Source organism: Hoplias malabaricus, chromosome 6 (genome assembly GCF_029633855.1).
Source record: "Hoplias malabaricus isolate fHopMal1 chromosome 6, fHopMal1.hap1, whole genome shotgun sequence".
Taxonomy (NCBI): domain Eukaryota; kingdom Metazoa; phylum Chordata; class Actinopteri; order Characiformes; family Erythrinidae; genus Hoplias; species Hoplias malabaricus.
The window spans coordinates 49,621,718-49,646,581 of record NC_089805.1 but is presented as its reverse complement, the minus strand read 5'-3'; the positions used below and the strand labels follow the sequence as shown (position 1 = coordinate 49,646,581).

Sequence of the window (24,864 nt, the reverse complement as noted above, 5' to 3'; positions counted from 1 at the left end):
GACAGAAGCACATTTTATAGGACATTTGTCTATTATTTATTCACAGACACAAACCTGAAAATGAAACACTACTCTGTCAGTAACACTTCCCTCCTGATGTCTGTGGTTTCTGAACATTTGACGGTCTACAGGTTTGTGTTTGAAAATGTCCTGCAAAGAAAAATATAAAACCCCAAATCCTGAAGATGTCCATCCTCCTGCCCCCAGTGATCTGAGCCCTGCACTCGCTGTGTGGGGTGTGGGTCAGAGCTCTGGTCAGAGCACATTACTGAGGGGTTTGGCCCTGGAGCCTCACTGGGCACTGAACTGGACAGGCTCCTGAACATTTAGTCGACACAAAACAGTGGAAAAGCTGAAACTAAGCACAGTTTCCTAATCGGGAATCCTCTGTGTATCTGCTGCTCTGAAGTCCCTCCCCCGTCTGCTCTGGGCGACTGCTGTAAAGTTCACACTCACTGACTTCATCCTCACAACTGAGACACTTTTACAAAGTCTTTAAACTGGAGTTCAACAGTTTAAAAATATGTCTGCGGTGGGGTCTCAGACATTTGGTACTGTTCTGTGTTGAGGAAATTAATGCATTTATTTTGTATAAAAATGATCAGAGTTTATAAACTATGGTTTTGTTTGAATTCTCCAGAGAAACACATTCATGTTTGGAGCGCCCTCTAGTGTCTGACAAACCCAGAAGACAATCGAAAGTGATACTTCTCTCTGCCCCAGCCCTTCCTGCGTGTGTCTGATCCAGTCCAAACCGGATTTAAAAACACTGCTGTTTGTGAAGATCAGGAGCAGAGCTGAAAAACAGGTAAGACTTAATTTACAGCTTACAGACCTGAAGATTATAGATAGTTCAGTGTGTGTGTGTGAGAGTGAGAGAGAGAGGGAGAGGGAAAGAGAGACTGTGTGTGCGTGTGAGTGTCAGAGAGAGACTGCGTAAAGACGATAAGTGTAAAAACATGAGGTAAAGTTGGCTCAGCGTTCGATATTCGCCAATCATTCCCCCACGAATTTCCTGGTTATTAAAAAAACAACAAGTACTCGCCAAATGACTATTTCAGTGCAATTACTACATGTTGTGAACTTATTCACACACACTGGCGGTCAATGTTTTTACTGCTGTAAGATGTGAAAAAGTCTTGGGTATAAGGCATTTAAATACGTAAACCCTGTAACACACTGTTGAAAGCTGATTGAACATCAGCTTCCCGATGTGTTGCATGTAAACCTTTTAACAAAAAACAGATTCTTTGTGAGATTTCCTATATTTTCTGTTTCTGGACTAGGAAAAATGGGTGTCACAATTAAACGACATGACTCACAGACCCAGTTTCAGTCCTATGATGTAGTACACCCAAGGACCAATACCCTTCATGCTCATTTGGACATGTGAACCTTGTAACAAATTTGTGAAAACAGATTCTATGTGAGATTTCCTATATTGTCTGTTTCTGGACTAAGGAAAGATGGGTGTCACAATTAAGTCTTAGAACTGCACATTTTATTTATGTTGGTTGTAGATGCTCTAAAATATATATTTTTGAACATAAAATGATGCACTATCCTGCTGAACTACAGGAACTGTTATTTAACTATTTACATCAACACACACAGGGACATATTACACATCAGTGCAGTGTGGACAGTGCAGGTCCTGTCCAGTTTGAGAGAATGTCTCCCATTCTTCTGGTGTCATTGCCAGACATTTGTGGTGGAACCAGAAATTCCACACATTACACTGTATCAGCAGAGTAACAATAAAAAAAGGGGAAAAAAGAGAGAAAAAGAAACATGTAATTGACTGTTATTTAGAAACGTATTTAAATGCCTTATACCAAAAGACTTTTATTTTGAAAAGACGTTGTGTCGCTAAAGCGCTTCTCGGCCAGAAAGAACTCGTCGGTGAATCTGATGATGATATTTTCACATCTTACAGCAGTAAAAGCATTGACCGCCAGTGTGTGTGAATAAGTTCACAGTGTTGTAGTAATTGCACTGAAATAGTCATTTGGCGAGTACTTGTTGTTTTTTTAATAACCAGGATATTCGTGGGTGAATGTCTGGCGAATATCGAACGCTGAGCCAACTTTACTGCGGTAGGTTCAAGAGGAACTCTTACGTTTAATTTAATGATCTCAGTATTAAACGACCGCTCCTCCCGCGCACTCTGCAGATCTGATAAATACACTGGTCCTACCCCATTTAGGCATTTTATAAACCAGTAATAACACCTTAAAGTCTATTCTGTAACAGACTGGTCTCCAGTGTAAGGGTTTGAGGATGAAGGGGGGGTGATGTGATCTCTTCTTTTGCTCCGAGTGAGAACTCTAGCAGCTGCATTTTGAATCAGCTGAAGTTGTTTAATGGTCTTTTGTGGAAGTCCAGCTAAGAGACCATTACAGTAATCAATGCTAGAAATAAAGGCATGGATCAGTTTCTCCAGGTCTGATTTAGTCAGAAAATCTCTGATCTACTGATGTTCTTAAGATGGTAAAATGCTGATCTAGTAACTGCTTTAATATGAGACTAAAACTGAGATCTGAGTCCATTAATACACCAAGGTTGCGAGCCAGTTCTTTAGATTTGAGGGCCCTCGAGTCCAGATACGCAGCCAATTTTTGTGCTATTCCCAAATAGTATAATCTCAGTTTTATCTTTATTCAGCTGCAGAAAATTGTGTCCCATCCAGTTTGTGATGTGTTCAAGGCACTTGCTTAATGAGTCAAATGGACCAGAGTAGTTTGGGGACAGGGCCATGTAAATCTATCATCTGCATAGTCCTGTAGGATGTGGCCAAGAGGAAGCATATATAAATTAAATAAAAGTGGACCAAGAATAGAGCCCTGGGGGACACCACAGGTCACTGGCGTGTTCTCTGAAATATTATTTTCTATTTCTACAAAGTAGTTCCTGCCTTCCAGGTAAGAAACGAACCACTTCAGGACTGTTCCTGAGAGTCCAACCCAGTTTGCGAGTCTATCTATAAGAATCTTATGGTCAATGGTATCAAAGGCAGCACTAAGGTCAAGACGTAATAGAAGAGATACCTTTCTGTCTCTGTATTTAAGCGGATGTCATTAATGACCTTGATTAGAGCAGTCTCAGTGCTGTGATTAGAGCGGAACCCGGACTGGAATTTGTCTAGGCTACTGTTAATGGACCGGAAACTAGTGATTTGCCTGAACACTATTTTCTCAATGATTTTGCCACTGAACGGTAGATTAGAAATTGGTCTGTAGTTACTTATCTGAGATAATTCTAATTTTTTGTTTTCTAGAAGAGGCTTTACAACTGCAGTTTTTAGTGAGGAGCTCGGAAAACCCCCAACATGTGTGAGGTGTTTACAATGTGGAGTATGTCTGGTGCTATAGTGAGAAACACACTCTTTAAAAATCTGGTTGGTAGTGTGTGGAGACTGCAAGTGGATGGTTTGAGATGATAAACTGTCAATTAAAAGTTCACTGTTAACAGTACTGAACTCTTTTACTCTGAACTCTGACATTTTAACTAAGGAGTTTGTATGAGGTGATGGAGAGGGTACAGACTCATTGTTGGATACAAATGTACTAATCACTTGTCTATGTGTTAGGTATGTGTCCACACTCCTATATTATATTCTCTCTCTCTCTTTGTGTGTGTGGGTGGGTCGGTGTGTGTGTGTGTGTGTGGGTGTGGGTGGGTCGGTGTGTGTGTGTGTGTGTGTGATGCAGCTGCTCGAGATCAGGACTGTTCTGTTATTTTGTTTGTGACACTGTGGGGTTGTTTCCTGTGTGTGTGTGTGTGTGTGTGTGTGTGTGTGTGTGTGTGTGTGTGTGGGGTCAGTGGGTGTGGGTGTGTGTGTGTCGGTTGGGGGGAGGTGGGTGGACAGGACGGCTGATAAATGAAGAGTACTATGGTGCCGCCCCTCTGTTGGCGATATACCTTTGTTACCTTTTAAGGAAAAAAACCTCAGAATTCAGGATTCATCTGGTGAACTTTTATTTACAGGCTACATATTTGTTAAATAGAAGGCTAAGGTTTATTTTTTATTGTGTTTGATATTTATGTATAATATTCCAATGAATGGATTATTGTCTTTGTTGGTAATTATATGAATAATTATATTACTGCAACATTTTTTGTTGATGCCTGTGTATAGAGGCTGTTTACATTTTACTGTGTCATCTGCAGCAAAGCACAGCCAAATGGAAGAGTATTTTTACATTTTTACTTGGTTCTTATTAGAAAATAATAAAAAACAAAAGAAAAATCTGCTTATAATATAATTGATTAATACCCACTAGCTGAAACTGGACCAAGGCCCACTCCGACACTACTTCCCTGCGTCATGATTGTTCCCCTCTCATTCTGTGAGTCAAGGTCTCAGGGTTTTCTGTGTAGAGTCTCAGGGTTCTCTGTGTGACCTGTGTAGAGTCTCAGGGTCCTCTGTGTGACTGTGTAGAGTCTCAGGGTTCTCTGTGTGACCTTTGTAGAGTCTCAGGGTTCTCTGTGTGACTGTGTAGAGTCTCAGGGTTCTCTGTGTGACTGTGTAGAGCCTCAGGGTTCTCTGTGTGACTGTGTAGATCTCAGGGTTCTCTGTGTGACCTGTGTAGAGTATCAGGGTTCTCTGTGTGACCTGTGTAGAGTCTCAGCGTTCTCTGTGTGACTGTGTAGAGCCTCAGGGTTCTCTGTATGACCTGTGTATAGCCTCAGGGTTCTCTGTGTGACTGTGTAGAGTCTCAGGGTTCTCTGTGTGACCTGTGTAGAGCCTCTGGGTTCTCTGTGTGACCTGTGTAGAGTCTCAGGGTTCTCTGTGTGACCTGTGTAGAGTCTCAGGGTTCTCTGTGTGACTGTGTAGGAAAGGCAAGTTTATTTATAGAGGACAGTGGCAATTCGAAGCTGTTTACACAGCAATCCAGAAGAATTACAGTAGAAGGATTAAAAATGTAAAATATTATAAAAAATGTTAAAGCTATTAAAATATAATAAAAATAGAACATATAATAAAACAAATAATTGTAATGATTATAAAGTAATTCAGAAATAATTAAAACAAATTAAAATATAAAATACATATAAAACAGTGTAATAAAAGAAAGGGTGTTAATTAAAATTGCAATGAAAACTAGAGGGTGAAAGTTCAAGAACTTTGGTCAATTTGGCTTGTCACGTATTGCTAGCATCATTGCTACATTAGTTTATATGCCGCTTAAACTTTGGACCCGACTCCCGCATTTTGCGGGGTTAAAAACACACCTTATATAATCAGTTTTGTAAGTCTTGAATGTCTGAATGCGTCTGTGAGCTCCGTATACCGTTAGAAGGCGCATATCCTACTGTTTCTAAAAATAGCGCTCTCATCGGGGTGCTGTGAAGCCTCTGGGAGTAATCCAGTGTGAAAAACCACCTACAAATCAAGGCGCTCCTTCAAAATTTTTGTCTTATGTCCTTGTCATGAAAGACTCTAATGATAGGCGCTAAAATAAAGACGCTGCAAACGGACAAGAAAGACGGTGTTTACTTTCAGTTTCGTTTTGACTCACATGACGTCATCCCACGCTGTCTCTGGGCAGAAAAATATGAATCATCGGCAAAAACATATTCCTATTATTGATTTATAGTTTTTCAAGGTTTTTGTAGGTTTCACATCAAATAACACTGCATTAGATCAACAAATATAAACTAAAAAGCTTAAATAATTCTTTATTGTGTGTTTTCTAAATAAACAAGTATTATTTCATCATTTTTTAAAAGGATTATAATAATAATAATAATTGTAAAGATTATCAGCATCTGAGAAAACTGCCAAAGTACCAAAATGTTTTTTATTTGTTGGGATATTGTCCATATTTGCCCTGAACTAAATTCCTGAAAGTCTGGGCCTGCTGTGACTGTCAGAACATTATCAGTCATACATCCCAGACCTTAGAATATCAAGAAAAATATGTCCGTCTGATGCTACAAATTTATTTTGTCACAGTAATATGACATGTAATAAATTAGCATCAAAAATGCTTATGTTTTCGACTAAAATACACCTCACACTAACAATCTGTGTGAAGATATCTGATGTGGGAATATGATTTCAAGGCTGTACATTGAGAAATATGAAAAAAAAAGCAGGCGCTAGGTAAAATTTTGGTCAAAACATGACAAATTTATAGAAAAATTGATTTATCGGTCAGAATGAAAACCTCCAGTGATTACATATTTGAGTAGCTAAGGGTCTTTAGAAAATAAAACAACATATTGTATATGACTATGTCACATAATTACTGTTTAAATGCAACTGAAAGAGGCACTGACAAAAACGGAATAGCAAAATAGCTATATATATAGGGTCCATCGAGTTAATAGCTAGGACTTTACATTTATATAACAATCTCTCCAATACTACCTTTAAAATACCACCAGCTTAAAGGGATTGCCGATATACTTTGACTGACACCTTACTAAAAATTAAAGTTTAATCCCCCTTTAAATTAGACTTCCACCTTAAATAAGTTACCACTTCAAATAACCTTTAAAATGTCCGCCAATACATTTTGATGGCCACCTTTAAAAACATTCCACCTTAAGAAACTCACAGTTTCATTAAGTCGTCCACATTAAAAACAACAACGTTATTTGGATTTCCACCTTAAAGATGTCCTTTAAAATCATAGAGACTGTCTGTATATTTCTGTGTCCCTCACACCCCTCCCACTTCCTTTTTCTCTCTCTCCCACTCCCCTTCCCTTTCTCTCTCTCTCTCTCTCACACACACACACACACACAGACACACAGACACACAGACACACACACACACAGACACACACAGACACACACACACACACACACACACGCACACACACACACACACAGACACACACACACACACACACACGCACACACAAATATTTAAAATATTTTTGTTGCTTAATACATGTCACAACTTCCAATGTGCGACACCCGTCAGTGTGTGGTTTCTTGAACTTTTTGACCGCTGACTGCACGGCGCCAGTAAAATAATGACGGCACGCAGAGAGAGGACAGCAGTGTTGTTTGCTGCCAGTGGACAATTTAACTTCAGCGTTTTTCTTTTCCATTAACTACAAGGACTCAAATAGACATTGAGTATTTTACTTAACCGTCAACACAACGTCTTTTTAAAAATGTTTTGTTGAATGCAGAAATGTTATTTCATTTTCTCTGCAGTCGTTCATTGATTTCATAAATGTAACACAGTGTAGTTTGTTTATACACAGCACAAAGGCAAATAAAAAAACCCTGTTAATGCAGTGTTATTTCATTTAAAATTTCAAAAGGGTTTTGTGGCTCCCAGTGTTTTCTTTACTGTGTGAAATGGGTCCAAACGGCTCTGTGAGTGGTAAAGGTTGCCGACCCCTGATGTAGCCAATCTACAGAATATAAAATGTGAGACAGAGATTCTGTGGCAAAGTGCATGGGTTACTGAGTTAGCTCTAAATATCAGATCTCTCACAAACATCCATCCATCCATTATCTGTAACCGCTTATCCAATTTTAGGGTCGCGGGGGGTCCAGAGCCTACCTGGAATCATCGGGCGCAAGGCGGGAATACACCCTGGAGGGGACGCCAGTCCTTCACAGGGCAACACAGACACACACACATTCACTCACACACTCACACCTACGGACACTTTCAAGTCGCCAATCCACCTGCAACGTGTGTTTTTGGACTGTGGGAGGAAACTGGAGCACCCGGAGGAAACCCACGCGGACACGGGGAGAACACCTCTCACAAACAAATCACACTTAATTAATGATTTTATTACAGCACATGGGCTTGATTTTATACTTTTAACTGAGACTTGTCTAAATGAATGTAGTGCTGCAACTGTTTTATTGGAGTTGGTTCCTCCAGATTTTCATCTTTTAAATGTATCTCGTGCCAGTAGAAAAGGTGGAGGTCTAGCTGCTCTGTTCTATGGTTCTTTTCAGTGCAAGCAGTTTTCATTTGGTAACTTCACAACTTTTGAGAATCTCTGTGTAGTTCTGAAAGGGACACCACAGATATCACTAGTAACTGTCTACAGGCCTCTGAAGTACAGCGCTAAGTTTATTGATGAATTTACAGAGATGCTGTCTTTTATTTCTACAGACTTTGACCATTTGGTTATTGCTGGTGACTTTAACATATCGACAATCCCAAGGACTGTTTTGCCAAGGAGCTACACGTCATATTGGACTCTTTTGGCCTTTCACAGCATGTTACAGGGAGCACACATTCTCATGGTCACACTCTGGATATTATCTCAAAGAGTCTCAACATATCAGTGACTGTGAAGGACGTCACACTGTCAGATCACTACTGTGTGTTCTTTGATATGTGGTCCTCACCAGTCAGAGACAGAAGAGTTTGTGTCAAGAAAAGGATTATAAAGAACTGCACAGCTACACTTTTCATGAGTAAAATGTGCACTACACCATGTGAACAATCCAACTCTGTTGATGATCTGCTGAATAGTTTTAATTCAAAAATCATCAGTGTTATGGATGAGATTGCGCCAGTTAAAGTAAAGGCTATGTCTTACAAACAGAAAGCACCATGGAGAAATGCTTCTGTTGTTCAAATCCAAAAGAGGGAGTGTCGAAAGGCAGAACACAGATGGCGTAAAACAAGTCTTCATATTCACAAAGAAATCTACAAAGATAGGCTACGTCAATACAACGCGACAATATGCAAAACACGACAATCCTATTTCTCTAGCATCATCAACAATAACATTAACAACAGCAAAATCCTCTTCACCGTGGTCCACAGACTCACTAACTCACCCACACCAATGGCCCCTGAATTAGTATCAACTGAGAGATGTAATGAGTTTGCATGCTTTTTTAAAACTAAAATCCAGAAAATCAGATGAGTGATACTCCACATTGTAAACACCTCACTCATGTCGGGGGTTTTCCGAGCTCCTCACTAAAAACTGCAGTTGTAAAGCCTCTTCTAAAAAAGAAAAATTTAGAATCATCTCAGATAAGTAACTACAGCCCAATTTCTAATTTACCGTTCATTGGCAAAATCATTGAGAAAATAGTGATCAGGCAAATCACTAGTTTCTTGTCCATTAACAGTAGCCTAGACAAATTCTACAGGACTATGGGCTGTCCTATCACAGCTATGCAGATGATACTCAGATTTACACGGCCCTGTCCCCAAACGACTCTGGCCCAGTGACTCATTAAGCAAGTGCCTTGAACACATCACAAACTGGATGGGACACAATTTTCTGCAGCTTAATAAAGATAAAACTGAGATAATACTATTTGGGAATAGCACTGAGAGACAAAGATTGGCTACGTATCTGGACTTGAGGACCCATCAAATCTAAAGAACAGGCTCGCAACCTTGGTGTATTAATGGACTCAGATCTCAGTTTTAGTCTCATATTAAAGCAGTTACTAGATCAGTATTTTACCATCTTAAGAACATCAGTAAGATTAGAGACTTTCTGACTAAACCAGACCTGGAGAAACTTATCCATGCCTTTATTTCTAGCATTGATTACTGTAATGGTCTCTTAGCTGGACTTCCAAAAAAGACCATTAAACAGCTTCAGCTGATTCAAAATGCAGCCCCCAGAGTCTCACTCGGAGCAAAAGAAGAGATCACATCACCCCCCTTCATCCTCAGATCCTTCCACTGGAGACCAGTCTGTTACAGAATAGACTTTAAGGTGTTATTACTGCTCTATAAATGTCTTAATGGTGTAGGACCAGTGTATTTATCAGATCTGCTACAGAGATATGAGCCGAGCAGAGATCTCAGATCTTTAGGAACTAGACTTAGTGCTGCCTCAGGTCAAAACTAAACATGGAGAGGCAGCGTTTAGCTCCGGCGCCGCTCATAAATGGAACCAGCTGAGAATATTAGAAGAGCCCTGACTTTAGACACTTTTAAATCAAGACTGAAAACACTCCTGTTTGAGCAGCTACAGCTCAGTTTAAAATACTCTGCACTTTTCTGTAACGGCATTTTATTTCTTTTATTTATTTTCATTTATTGTCATTTTAAATTGTTTTAATCATTTTTAATCATTTTACTCTTTTTATGTAATTATCTTATTGGAAATTTATGATTTTACTCTGGCTTTTAATTTAATTTCTTTTTCTGTAAAGCACTTTGAATTGCTTCTGTATGAAAGGTGCTCTATAAATAAACTTGCCTTGCCTTCAATTTTAAGACCTTTAAATTGAAAATCAAAACACAACACAAATTCTAAACAGTACACAAGTGTTAATAATCTAAACTGGGAAAGTGTTAAATACTGTTCAAACAGAATAATGAATGCCAGGAAGGCATCTGCCATGTTCTACAACCAGAATCACATGGAGCGGTGACATTTTGTCTCCGACACTATCCGTTGCGGTACAAAAACGAAAAACAGACAATAGAATAGCACACCCGTGTTGTAAAAGAAAACAGTTCATTGTTGTCTGTGAGAAGGCAGTAGAAACTCCTGAGAGAACACAGGGAACATTCTCAGTGTCTCAATGAATACACGGTGCTGAATCTACATTTAACACGCACATTAGCTCATAACACAGCCTCTCACTCGACAAGAAAACACACTTTTACAACCACAAAGATACTTCTGAAATGTGCATTATACTTTTAACAAACTAACCAAGGTTTTTCTTTATTAACTTTTTATGAATATTTACCACATGCTCAATACTTTTTATACTCAACTTCACTCTACATTCCTCTCCTTTCTTACTGCAGACTGAAGGAGAGAGCACAAGCCCATGAATCACAAAATAAAATACAAACCAAATGTCGTAAATCATAAACAATTTTACCTCATTTATATAAAATAATAAATAAACAGAAATAACATTTCATATCTGCTCCACCTGGAATGGTGAAATCAGCTGGTGTCATGCACCGTGATCAGTGACGGTCAGGGGACCACAAGCGGACGTTCTTTTAAAGAAACAGAAATAACGGTTCCCCGAGGGACGGTACCGGGACGTTACAGAACGGTCCAGGAATGGGGGTTCGGGAACGTTCCATTGGTTCTAGAACAGGACGTGTTGCGGACGTCCATAAAGTCCTAGAAACGTCCTCCAGTGAACGTTACAAATGTAAACAAACAGGGCGTCTGCGTGTTTGCTGGGTGTTCGCATAATTCAAGTTCAGCTCGGATTAATGTCTTTAAATAACATTGAAAAAGGCAGACTGCTCTCTGTCAGATGTGTCTCGAGACTAAAACAATGGAAATGAAACACTGCAACATTCTCCGTTCTTTGTGATGTTCCTGAGCTGCACCGGAGCTGTACTCACCACAGCAGAGCACACGACTACTGCCGAGACTGCGCTGAACCCCAAATATACACAGGGGCTGTAAATATGCTGACCGACCAGCGGGGGGAGCCACACCCATTCAGCAGGAATTTCACCCCATAATATTCCTACAACTGTTCTACACTCTTACATAGAGATATTTACATTTTAATACATTTAATATTTCATGATTTTAAATAAATTAGAGTTTATCCACACGGTAAAATAGAGACCCAAAAAACACACAATCCCAAATCTAATGGCCGTTTTACATTGAGAAATAATGTTAACCCCAAGCACACCCTCAAGATACAGTGCCCTCTAGTGGCCACTTCCGGTTACAGCTCACACAGGAGGTGAATTTCTGCTGTTAGTGCATTACAGATGATGAAATTAAAAGAAAGAACCCGACATAAAATCCCAAGTCTCTAAACTCAGCGCTTTAGAAAGGGAACTTAACGAGTAATTAATGAATTTAAAACCCCATCCTATTTAGAGGGTGTCTGCTAATGCATTGCCCTCTAGTGGCCATTTCCAGTTATCGCTCACACGGGTGAATCTCTGCTGCTCATGGGCTGCTGTGACGTAATGTTTACGGCGTGGGCGCCATGTTGGGGACCGGTCTGTTTTCAGAGCGCAGCGCTAATGTAAATGAATGGGAAAAACGGATGAATGAGTCTCATACACAGCTCCTCTCCCTGCACTGGAGAGAGGTTTACAACCCCCAGAAACACACCTCCTCTCTGTGTCAGAGGGGTAAAGGAGCGCACTGTGGAACACAATGGAATGAGGAGAAAAAGACCCTTAAAGTCGGTTAGACACAGCATTTTCATCATAGAATCTAATGGAACACTGTTCTCATGTGAATCTCTACTGTGTTTCTCTGCTCTTCTGAGTCTGAGAGAGTTATTCACAAAGTCTGGGCTGTGGGGGTCTAGAACAGCGCTGGAGAAATGGAACTGTAATTCATTTATTCATTCATTCATAAACAGGAGTGAGGTCTGGTTCTGATGATCATAAGTTACATACACAATAAATAAACATATGTTCTTCACTGAAATTAGTTCATATTTGTAACGTTTTATTTCTCTGAGAATATGATCAAAAGTAAACATTTCAAAACTAATATTTTATTAAAAGTGTATTTCCATAACCTCTCCTCTCTGATCCCTTCTTCTTTTACCTTTCCCTCAGAGGAAAGAAAGGAACGACATCATGGAGAACTGGATCTCTGGGTGACTGTCTGTGAGGAGTGTGGTGTGTTCTCTCTGTGTCTGCGTGTGTTTCCTCCGGGTGACTGTCTGTGAGGAGTGTGGTGTGTTCTCCCTGTGTCTGTGTGGGTTTCTTCTAGGTGACTGTCTGTGAGGAGTGTGGTGTGTTCTCTCTGTGTCTGCATGGGTTTCCTCCGGGTGACTGTCTGTGAGGAGTGTGGTGTGTTCTCTCTGTGTCTGCGTGGGTTTCCTCCGGGTGACTGTCTGTGAGGAGTGTGGTGTGTTCTCCCTGTGTCTGTGTGGGTTTCCTCCGGGTGACTGTCTGTGAGGAGTGTGGTGTGTTCTCCCTGTGTCTGTGTGGGTTTCCTCCGGGTGACTGTCTGTGAGGAGTGTGGTGTGTTCTCTCTGTGTCTGCGTGGGTTTCCTCCGGGTGACTGTCTGTGAGGAGTGTGGTGTGTTCTCCCTGTGTCTGCGTGGGTTTCCTCCGGGTGACTGTCTGTGAGGAGTGTGGTGTGTTCTCCCTGTGTCTGTGTGGGTTTCCTCCGGGTGACTGTCTGTGAGGAGTGTGGTGTGTTCTCCCTGTGTCTGTGTGGGTTTCCTCCGGGTGACTGTCTGTGAGGAGTGTGGTGTGTTCTCCCTGTGTCTGCGTGGGTTTCCTCCGGGTGACTGTCTGTGAGGAGTGTGGTGTGTTCTCCCTGTGTCTGTGTGGGTTTCCTCCAGGTGACTGTCTGTGAGGAGTGTGGTGTGTTCTCTCTGTGTCTGCGTGGGTTTCCTCCGGGTGACTGTCTGTGAGGAGTGTGGTGTGTTCTCTCTGTGTCTGCGTGGGTTTCCTTCGGGTGATTGTCTGTGAGGAATCAGTGCGTTCTCCCTGTGTCTGCGTGGGTTTCCTCCAGGTGCTCCGGTTTCGTCCCACAGTCCAAAAACACACGTTGGTAGGTGGATTGGCGACTCAAAAGTGTCTGTAGGTGTGTGTGTGTGTGTGTGTGTTGCCCTGTGAAGGACTGGCGCCCCCTCCAGGGTGTATACTCACCTTGCACCCAATGATTCCAGGTAGGCTCTGGACCCACCGTGACCCTGAACTGGATAAGGGTTACAGATAATGAATGAATGGATGTAACCTGGCTAACATATGATGACTGTGAACGTTTGCTTGTCTATAAACTTATAAAGAGATTTCATTATAAAGCTACAGATTTGGATGTAGCTAGATGATTTATAGTTTATTAATACTAATACGTGTTAGACCTGCGACAAATCAGTCAGTTTGCATCGCTGGGCATTTCATTAAGGGTCAGACAACTACTCGACTACTCGCCATATGCAACAACAGAACATACAAGTACATCTAAAAACACATGACTTACGGCTCAGAGTAGCGACATGCCAGGTGTTAGTTGAGCTAAAGCTAAAGCTAAAGCTAGATGTGGAATGAACTGAAGGATATGAAACTATTAGCTGGTATAAGGTGCATAACTATTACTAGTTTTACCAATGAATTTAGAAACCCACAAGTCACCATCACAGAGTCAGCCTTTTACCTTTGATCCTTCATCAGAAAATAATTAGCACCATGGCAACACCGGCGCCATGTCCATCTGGTGTTTTGGTTGGAATACCGCATGTTGTCAAAATATCCCGGGGGCGCACGGCAACAACTACGTACAAATGAATACGTTATAGTAGGTATGGTCTTTTAGTACACTGTTTACGTTTCTGACGTGTGTTGTACCTGCTTTAAGACGTCTGTGATCAGAGCAGTCCTGAAAAAGCAGAACATCTCCGTCCTGAACGACTACAGACAGCTGCTTTAACGTCTGTGATCATGAAGAGTCTTCAGAGACGTCTTATTAAACTTATTAAAGCTGTGACCGATGTCCTCCAGGACCCTCTGCAGTTTCCAGACAGAACCCACAGCTCTGTAGATGACTCCATTAACTCGGCTCTGCACTACGTCCTCAAACACCTGGATGGCACCAACACTTATGTCCGTGTGGTGTTTGTAGACTTCAGCTCTGCTTTCAACACCATCACCCTGACGTTCTACTGGATAAACTGCTGTAACTCAGTGTCCCCCATCAGTCTGCTCCTGGATCCACAGCTTCTCTCCAACAGGAAACAGTGCGTCAGGGTGGGGACTTCATCTCAGACCCTCTCTGTCTCAGCATTCAGAGAGAGCAGACTGTGGTCAGTTAGAGAGAGAGAGAGAGAGCAGACTGTGGTCAGTTAGAGAGAGAGAGAGAGAGCAGACTGTGGTCAGTTAGAGAGAGAGAGAGCAGACTGTGGTCAGTTAGAGAGAGAGAGCAGACTGTGGTCAGTTAGAGAGAGAGAGCAGACTGTGGTCAGTTAGAGAGAGAGAGAGAGAGACAGCAGACTGTGGTCAGTTAAAGAGAGAGAGCACACTGTGGTCAGTTAGAGAGAGCAGACTGTGGTCAGTTAGAGAGAGAGAGCAGACTGTGGTCAGTTAGAGAGAGAGAGAGAGAGAGAGCAGACTGTGGTCAGTTAGAGAGAGAGAGAGAGGGAGAGAGAGAGAGCAGACTGTGGTCAGTTAGAGAGAGAGAGAGGGAGACAGCAGACTGTGGTCAGTTAAAGAGAGAGAGCACACTGTGGTCAGTTAGAGAGAGAGAGAGAGAGAGAATGTACAGACTCAGTGAGCACAGTCTGGCCGTGGAGACCGGCCGTCACAGACAGAACTGGGTCCCCAGAGAGGACAGGCTGTGCTCTCACTGTGAGCTCTCGGTGGTGGAGACAGAGCTGCACTTCCTAACCCAATGCCCCAAGTATGAGTCCGTCAGGAGCAGGTTCTACCAGAGAGCGAGTCGAGTCTGTCCTGAGTTCCTGCTCCTCACTGATACAGAGAAGCTCCAGTATGTACTGGGAGAGAAGGAGGAGCTGATCACACACGCAGCCAAATAAGTGACAGACTGCCACAACCTGAGGGACAACCAGTGTGGTCAATCAACAGTGTAATTAATCATTACTGAGTATTACTGATTATTGATGATTATTACAGATTATTAAACATCCATATTGTCTCCATGCTCTTATTTTCCTTTTCTTATTTAATTATCAGTAATCTTGTAAATATCATTTCCTGTTGTTGTAATTGTATCTGTATCTATATGTTTATGTATTTTCTGTAATATGCTTTAGCAACAGTGTATTGTATTACATTCATGCCAATAAAGCACTGCTGAACTGAACTGAACTGAACTGAGAGAGAGGGAGAGAGCAGACTGTGGTCAGAGAGAGAGAGCAGACTGTGGTCAGAGAGAGAGAGAGAGAGAGAAGCAGACTGTGGTCAGTGTGAGAGAGAGAGAGAGAGAGAGAGAGAGAGCAGACTGTGGTCAGTTAGAGAGAGAGAGAGAGAGCAGACTGTGGTCAGTGTGAGAGAGAGAGAGAGCAGACTGTGGTCAGTGTGAGAGAGAGAGAGAGAGAAGCAGACTGTGGTCAGTGTGAGAGAGAGAGAGAGCAGACTGTGGTCAGTTAGAGAGAGAGAGAGAGAGAAGCAGACTGGTCAGTTAGAGAGAGAGAGAGAGAGCAGACTGGTCAGTTAGAGAGAGAGAGAGAGAGAGAAGCAGACTGTGGTCAGTTAGAGAGAGAAAGAGCAGACTGTGGTCAGAGAGAGAGAGCAGACTGTGGTCAGTTAGAGAGAGAGAGAAGCAGACTGTGGTCAGTGTGAGAGAGAGAGAGAGAGCAGACTGGTCAGTTAGAGAGAGAGAGAGAGAGCAGACTGTGGTCAGTTAGAGAGAGAGAGAGAGAGAGCAGACTGTGGTCAGTTAGAGAGAGAGAGAGAGAGAGAGAGAGAGAAGCAGACTGTGGTCAGTTAGAGAGAGAGAGAGCAGACTGTGGTCAGAGAGAGAGAGCAGACTGTGGTCAGTGTGAGAGAGAGAGAGAGAGCAGACTGGTCAGTTAGAGAGAGAGAGAGAGAGAGAGCAGACTGTGGTCAGTTAGAGAGAGAGAGAGAGAGAAGCAGACTGTGGTCAGTGTGAGAGAGAGAGAGAGAGAGAGCAGACTGTGGTCAGTTAGAGAGAGAGAGAGAGAGAGAGAGAGAGAGAGCAGACTGTGGTCAGAGAGAGAGAGAGAGAGAGAAGCAGACTGTGGTCAGTGTGAGAGAGAGAGAGAGAGAGAGAGCAGACTGTGGTCAGTGTGAGAGAGAGAGAGAGAAGCAGACTGTGGTCAGTTAGAGAGAGAGAGAGAGAGAGCAGACTGTGGTCAGTTAGAGAGAGAGAGAGAGAGAGAGCAGACTGTGGTCAGTTAGAGAGAGAGAGAGAGAGAGAGCAGACTGTGGTCAGTTAGAGAGAGAGAGAGAGAGAGAGAGAGAAGCAGACTGTGGTCAGTTAGAGAGAGAGCAGACTGTGGTCAGTTAGAGAGAGAGCAGACTGTGGTCAGTGTGAGAGAGAGAGAGAGAGCAGACTGTGGTCAGTTAGAGAGAGAGAGAAGCAGACTGTGGTCAGTGTGAGAGAGAGAGAGAGAGAGCAGACTGTGGTCAGTTAGAGAGAGAGAGAGAGAGAGAGAGAGAGAGAGAGAGAGAGAGAGAGAGAGCAGACTGTGGTCAGTTAGAGAGAGAGAGCAGACTGGTCATTCAGAGAGAAAGAGAGCAGACTGTGGTCAGTGTGAGAGAGAGAGAGAGAGAGAGAGAGAGAGAGAAGCAGACTGTGGTCAGTTACAGAGAGAGAGAGAGAGAGAAGCAGACTGTGGTCAGTTAGAGAGAGAGAGAGAGAGCAGACTGTGGTCAGTTAGAGAGAGAGAGAGAGAGAGACAGAGAGTGAGTAGAATGTGATCAGTTAGAGAGAGAGAGAGAGAGAGAGAGAGAGCAGACTGTGGTTAGAGAGTGAAAGAGAGAGAGAGAGAAGACTGTGGTCAGTGAGAGAGAGAGTGAGCAGACTGTGGTCAGTTACGTCGTGGCTGATCAGCACAGACTCTGTGGTGGATGATTGAGGACAGAACGGCTCCAGACTCTAAACTACTGCAGGATGTACACTGTGCTGTGTGTAAAGCAGCACACACTCAGAGACACGAGGTCTGTCCTGCTGTGTCAGAACATTACTGTGGTCTATTCCCACTCTGTTTAGAGGAGGTTTGTACTGGAGTCAGTGAGAGACACAAGTGAATCTGGATGAAGCTCTGTCTCATAAAGAGTGAATGACTGACACTGTGTGATGTAAATACACTTAAATATATTACAGTTAATGTGCTCTTTATTTTCTGATGGTTTTCTATTTTACAAATAAATACATGTTTCATGAACACATAAATACACTAAATTCCTGAATATAGATTTCAGTAACACTTTATACTGATCTTGTGAAAACAACATAATTAAAATGTTAATTCCTGATATATTCATACACTAAAGTTTAATTTAATGAAGTGGAGTCAGTGACTCCTCAGGCTCCATACGGTCAGTGGATCTTCAGAGTAGTTCCTCTTTGGTTCAGTTGAGTTCAGACAGCAGCACTGTGCTGTTTCTACAGTTTAGTCCTGCTCCTGTTTTGTTGTAGGGATCATTCATGTCTTGTGTAGTGTAATGAGTGTGGGTCAGTCGTCCTGTAACTGTCCAGGGACTGCAGTAGGAAATGATCCACACTGTTAAACTGACCCGTTTACAGAAATGTTTATTAATGTGCTCTGTTCCTGTAAATCTAAACCCAGTAAAGCAGAACCTTCACTGTTCTTTCAGGATGAAGTTTCTCAGTGGGACTCTGAGTGTGATACTGATCATCTCTGGCTTCATGGAGACTGCAGCAGGTACGTGTCCACTTTACTGAACGAGGCAGTGTTTATATATAATACTTCTGTTGTGATTCTGCCCAGAGGTAGAGGCACATATTGCTGAATATTACCAGTTATTTACACAGGAGAACTATCTATAATATCTCTGTATCCAGTGGTGGACAAAGTACACAAACCATGTACTGAGTAAAAGTACAGATACTCAAGGTAAAATATTATTAAAAGTTCTGGTTAAAGATCTCCACTTGAGTAAAAGTACAGAAGTACATACCTTCAAATGTACTGAGGTACTGAAAGTAAAAGTACCGTGACGTATTATGGCTCTAATGTTCTATTATAATGTATAATGTAATAAGACTCATGTTTAACACACTGTAGGTGAAAGACTCTAGTGTCGCTCTTGGTTCCACAGTCTTTTAATAGAATGTCATTAATGAGTCTGACACTGAACACAGCAGAAATGACCAAAGATTAAATACAGTGAATGATGTTATATCAACTATTACATACAGCCAAGGTGCTGTCCTCCAAACCAACAGAGGTCACTCTCTCCTGAGTATTAAGCCAAATTTAAGCTTCTGTGCTGGGCCTGTGCCGTAGGCAGTGTGGCCTGATGTGCACCTCTCCAGAAATGAAACTCTTAGCGTCTACGATTGGTCTGCAGTCGGACGGTCCCAGTTCAATGGTCCCGGTTGTATGTCCTGTACATATGCAGAATTGACAATAGCACTCTCTTGACTTGACTCTTGACTCCAGGTGCTCAATTCAAGAAGTCCATATTAACTCCTCTACACTACACTCCCTTAATAGTGCACTTTAAAGATTTGTAAAACTACTGTAATACTACACCACTACATTGTGTACTACATAGGGTTGAAGAAGATGTTTGAAATTCAGCCCTAGTGGTTTACAGGTGTAATTGCAGAGTGACACAGATGCCAATGCACAAATATAGCCTTTAACACCGGCACAGGACACTTGTGCAGGCTTCGACACAGGCTCTGCATTGAGTCGAGGCAAAAGAGTAAATTGTCCTTTAGTGTGTTCTCTGCACCAGAACGGTGTTTTACTCATTTAGGAACACTAGGCTTCTGCTCCTGGGGCTCCCTCTAGAGCAATTAACCTTTACAGCACTGTACTGAAATTGGTACGGAGGGGAAAGGGAAGGGGTGGTTTCCTACCCTCCTCCAAAAGTTACATAATGCAGTTTATGCAGTGCTAAGCCGAGAGCAGCAACAACAGAGGCTCCTTTCTCTACATTACCGGTCAGTGAAGCATCACAATGATTCTGAAGCTGTAATTTTAAGGTAAAATATATTACACAGTGTTCCTTTAAGCTCTGTTTTGTCTATGTAGATGTACAGTTGCAATTCTGAGACACCAGTTTCTTAAAAAGGCTACGGTTTTGTTTTTCTGAGTTTTTGTCTGATACACGGTTTTGTCTTTTGGACTTGTTTATCTCTCTGTACTGATTTTTGGGTTTTGGAATATTTCTTCTGGTTTTGACCTCTCATTACGTATTGTGTTTAATAAATCTCCAACTGACTCTCGCCCTCGGTGAGTGATTAGTGATATCTACAGCTCCGTAAACCATGTAAATGAATGAATAGTGGTTACTGATGATTCAGCCAAGTACTAAACGGTACAAATCACTTTGTTAATAAATTTTGTTAGTTACTTTGTATCTTAGAGTCTCAATTTCCCTCAACACTTGATAAAAACAAAGTCTGCCTTTGGTATTATTAGAGAAACATTTTCACTTGTTTTAGCGTGGTGACTGTGTTTATTCGTCTTCTAGCAACGGTGCCGCTGTGTGAATAGTCATTACTGATGACTCAAATACAGCCAAATACTAAACAGTCCAATCATTTTGTTAATTAATCAGACAGCAGCATATATTGGTCCACTGGCATAAAAAGGCTGTCACACCACTGACTTTAGACCACTGCTGGTCCACCATCGGAACCCTCAGATTACTGTCCTGTACAGGATAGAACTCATTTATAATCTCCTCACACAGAGTTTACATTCACAGAGACTTTTATTCTGGAAAACACACTAATACAGATATTACCAACAACTCTGAGAGATATAATAATGAGTATGAGCCTGATATAAAATGATTAAATGATAAAAATGTTGACACTGTGCTGATTTAAATTATTTACTGATCTTATTTATAAAGAATAACAAAAAGAACCTAATGAAGGAGAAAATGTAAATTACACTGTGAATGGAAAAGTGCTAAAATGTGGCATTTTGTCTAAAATTCTGTTTAATCAGCAGCGGTCCGCCCAGAAAACGCTGTGTAAAACATTAGTGGACCTCCAAATTTGTCCTCAGTGGATCAACAGTAGTCCGCCGTCTCCTTGCTGTCAGGGTAATAAGAATCCTAAGAACTGAAAGTGATTACTTGGAGTCTCAAATTCACTCAACACTTGATAAAAACAAAGTCTGCCTTTGGTATTATTGGATTTAGCTAGGCTACTGTTTGTCTCCTAGCAACGGTGCATCTGTGCAGAGCAGGGAGATTTGTTCAGACAGTTATATTTTTTATAATATATATAAATGTGTGTTTATATAATTTATTCACACACAAACCAACGTCCTTATCTGTGAGTGTGGGTCGGTCGAAGGGCACTGTGCAAACTGACACACGTGTTGATGATAAATAAATAAAAAAATTAAAAAAAAAAAAACTTTCTGAGGGAGCAAATTTCAGTGACGGGTGCTGGAAAATAAGGATAATACTTCTACACTGTTTAGAGGCATAGCTTAGAGGCCGGGTAACAGGCACTTTTGGTTTAGCACACCACAACAGATTCTTTTCTAGCAAATTGAGGCTCAAAACACACACATTTAGAGGACAAAGCCCCATTACCTGTGAGCACAAGTCGAGTGAAGGGTCTTCAGCTTCCTTTCTCTCTGTTTTAACCTAAATTCAGCGCTAAACTCCACTGCGGTGAGCTACTGGGTTTGTTTTTTTCCCCACCCATTTTCAGAGTGAGACATCAGTGAGCTCCCACAGCGCCCTCTTCCTGTGGCTCTCATCACATGAATGCTGGCCTTGTATTTAAAGACAATATTTGACATGAATTTGACACACCACACACACGTCATAAGATACGTCCACATTTTTAAATACCGCGGTATACGGTATTACCATAATACAGACCACCTCTAGTCGTGGAGCCTGTGCAGAAACTCAGAGTGATATTTTAGTAACTGGACACTTACATAAAACTCCAGACTGCCTCAGTCCTAAACAGATCTGTAATTCACATTGTCATAATCCAGAATAAACCAGTATTTCTTCTTAATCTTTTCCTGTGTATGTTGAGAAACACTTTGTTTTGATACAGGAAGTGTAGGTTAGCCCCAGTTTGTCTGTGAACTAATTAACCAGGTGTTTTAACAGTGTATTTGTCGTCAACTCTTTTAGTGCCAGATCCTGTCAGAGTTTAGATTTGTGTTACAGTCACTGTTAGTGCCTCTGGGAAACAGCATATATTTACATTTCTCAATGTTTTAAACCTGTTAATGATTGTAAAATACTGAACGTACAGAGTGGGTTCATCAGAATATAAATGTACTTCACACTCCACACTGGAACTGTCAGTATTATTAACCTAGATATTAAATAATACAATTAATATAGATATTAAATAACACAATTTATATAGACAATAAATAACACTGTTGAATGAATTTACACTAAATAGTGATTATGGTATCTTTGAAAAAATTGTAAAAATACCATGACGGTAAGATTACTGGGACTGTTTTATTAGCAGAAACAGCAAGCTATTGCTCTCTTAAGCACCTTCAATAGGATTGTTCTATCTGTCATCATATATAACACCAGAAATACCGCACTAATGATATGGTCATCATATATAACACCAGAAATACTGCACTAATGATAAGGTCATCACATACAACACCAGAAATACTGCACTAATGATAAGGTCATCATATACAACACCAGAAATACTACACTAATGATAAGGTCATCACATACAACACCAGAAATACAGCACTAATGATAAGGTCATCATATATAACACCAGAAATACTGCACTAATGATAAGGTCATCACATACAACACCAGAAATACTGCACTAATGATAAGGTCATCATATACAACACCAGAAATACTACACTAATGATAAGGTCATCACATACAACACCAGAAATACTGCACTAATGATAAGGTCATCATATACAACACCAGAAATACTACACTAATGATAAGGTCATCATATATAACACCAGAAATACTGCACTAATGATAAGGTCATCACATACAACACCAGAAATACTGCACTAATGATAAGGTCATCATATACAACACCAGAAATACTACACTAATGATAAGGTCATCACATACAACACCAGAAATACCGCACTAATGATAAGGTCATCAAATATAACACCAGAAATACTGCTCTAATGATAAGGTCATCACATACAACACCAGAAATACTGCACTAATGATAAGGTCATCATATATAACACCAGAAATACTGCACTAATGATAAGGTCATCATATATAACACCAGAAATACTACACTAATGATAAGGTCATCATATATAACACCAGAAATACTACACTAATGATAAGGTCATCATATACAACACCAGAAATACCGCACTAATGATAAGGTCATCATATACAACACCAGAAATACTGCACTAATGATAAGGTCATCACATACAACATCAGAAATACCGCACTAATGATAAGGTCATCATATATAACACCAGAAATACTACACTAATGATAAGGTCATCATATACAACACCAGAAATACTACACTAATGATAAGGTCATCACATACAACATCAGAAATACCGCACTAATGATAAGGTCATCAAATATAACACCAGAAATACTGCACTAATGATAAGGTCATCATATACAACACCAGAAATACCGCACTAATGATAAGGTCATCATATACAACACCAGAAATACTGCACTAATGATAAGGTCATCACATACAACATCAGAAATACCGCACTAATGATAAGGTCATCATATACAACACCAGAAATACTACACTAATGATAAGGTCATCATATACAACACCAGAAATACTACACTAATGATAAGGTCATCACATACAACATCAGAAATACCACACTAATGATAAGGTCATCAAATATAACACCAGAAATACTGCACTAATGATAAGGTCATCATATACAACACCAGAAATACCGCACTAATGATAAGGTCATCATATACAACACCAGAAATACTGCACTAATGATAAGGTCATCACATACAACATCAGAAATACCGCACTAATGATAAGGTCATCATATACAACACCAGAAATACTACACTAATGATAAGGTCATCATATACAACACCAGAAATACTACACTAATGATAAGGTCATCACATACAACATCAGAAATACCGCACTAATGATAAGGTCATCAAATATAACACCAGAAATACTGCACTAATGATAAGGTCATCATATACAACTCCAGAAATACCGCACTAATGATGAGGTCATCATATACAACACCAGAAATACGGCACTAATGATAAGGTCATCATATACAACACCAGACATACTGCACTAATGATAAGGTCATCATATACAACACCAGACATACTGCACTAATGATAAGGTCATCATATATAACACCAGAAATACCGCACTAATGATAAGGTCATCATATACAACACCAGAAATACCGCACTAATGATAAGGTCATCACATACAACACCAGAAATACTGCACTAATGATAAGGTCATCATATACAACACCAGAAATACCGCACTAATGATAAGGTCATCATATATAACACCAGAAATACCGCACTAATGATAAGGTCATCATATATAACACCAGAAATACCACACTAATGATAAGGTCATCACATACAACACCAGAAATACTGCACTAATGATAAGGTCATCATATATAACACCAGAAATACCGCACTAATGATAAGGTCATCATATACAACACCAGAAATACTACACTAATGATAAGGTCATCACATACAACACCAGAAATACTACACTAATGATAAGGTCATCATATATAACACCAGAAATACCGCACTAATGATAAGGTCATCACATACAACACCAGAAATACCACACTAATGATAAGGTCATCACATACAACACCAGAAATACCGCACTAATGATAAGGTCATCACATACAACACCAGAAATACCGCACTAATGATAAGGTCATCAAATATAACACCAGAAATACCGCACTAATGATACGATCATCATATATAACACCAGAAATACTACACTAATGATAAGGTCATCATATACAACACCAGAAATACCGCACTAATGATAAGGTCATCATATACAACACCAGAAATACTGCACTAATGATAAGGTCATCACATACAACATCAGAAATACCGCACTAATGATAAGGTCATCATATACAACACCAGAAATACTACACTAATGATAAGGTCATCATATACAACACCAGAAATACTACACTAATGATAAGGTCATCACATACAACATCAGAAATACCACACTAATGATAAGGTCATCAAATATAACACCAGAAATACTGCACTAATGATAAGGTCATCATATACAACACCAGAAATACCGCACTAATGAT

At 40.7% G+C, this 24,864-nt stretch overlaps 1 protein-coding gene across 6 annotated transcripts in view; it reads left to right on the top strand.

Moving 5' to 3' along the window:
• Window positions 1–651: 651 nt before the first annotated feature.
• Window positions 652–24,864, top strand: part of LOC136700423 (ribonuclease inhibitor-like) — a 64,863-nt gene continuing 40,650 nt past the window's right edge. For 4 of the 6 annotated variants that reach the window (XM_066675770.1, XM_066675766.1, XM_066675771.1 and 1 more), the window contains exons 1-2: window positions 652–808; window positions 18,182–18,249. In XM_066675770.1, the coding sequence (XP_066531867.1) occupies window positions 18,183–18,249 (67 nt within the window). In that variant the 5' untranslated portion in view covers window positions 652–808; window position 18,182. Of the gene's footprint in view, window positions 809–13,484; window positions 13,552–15,027; window positions 15,465–18,181; window positions 18,250–24,864 lie in introns of those variants that run through there. The other 2 variants (XM_066675767.1, XM_066675769.1) reach the window with 2 other exon arrangements.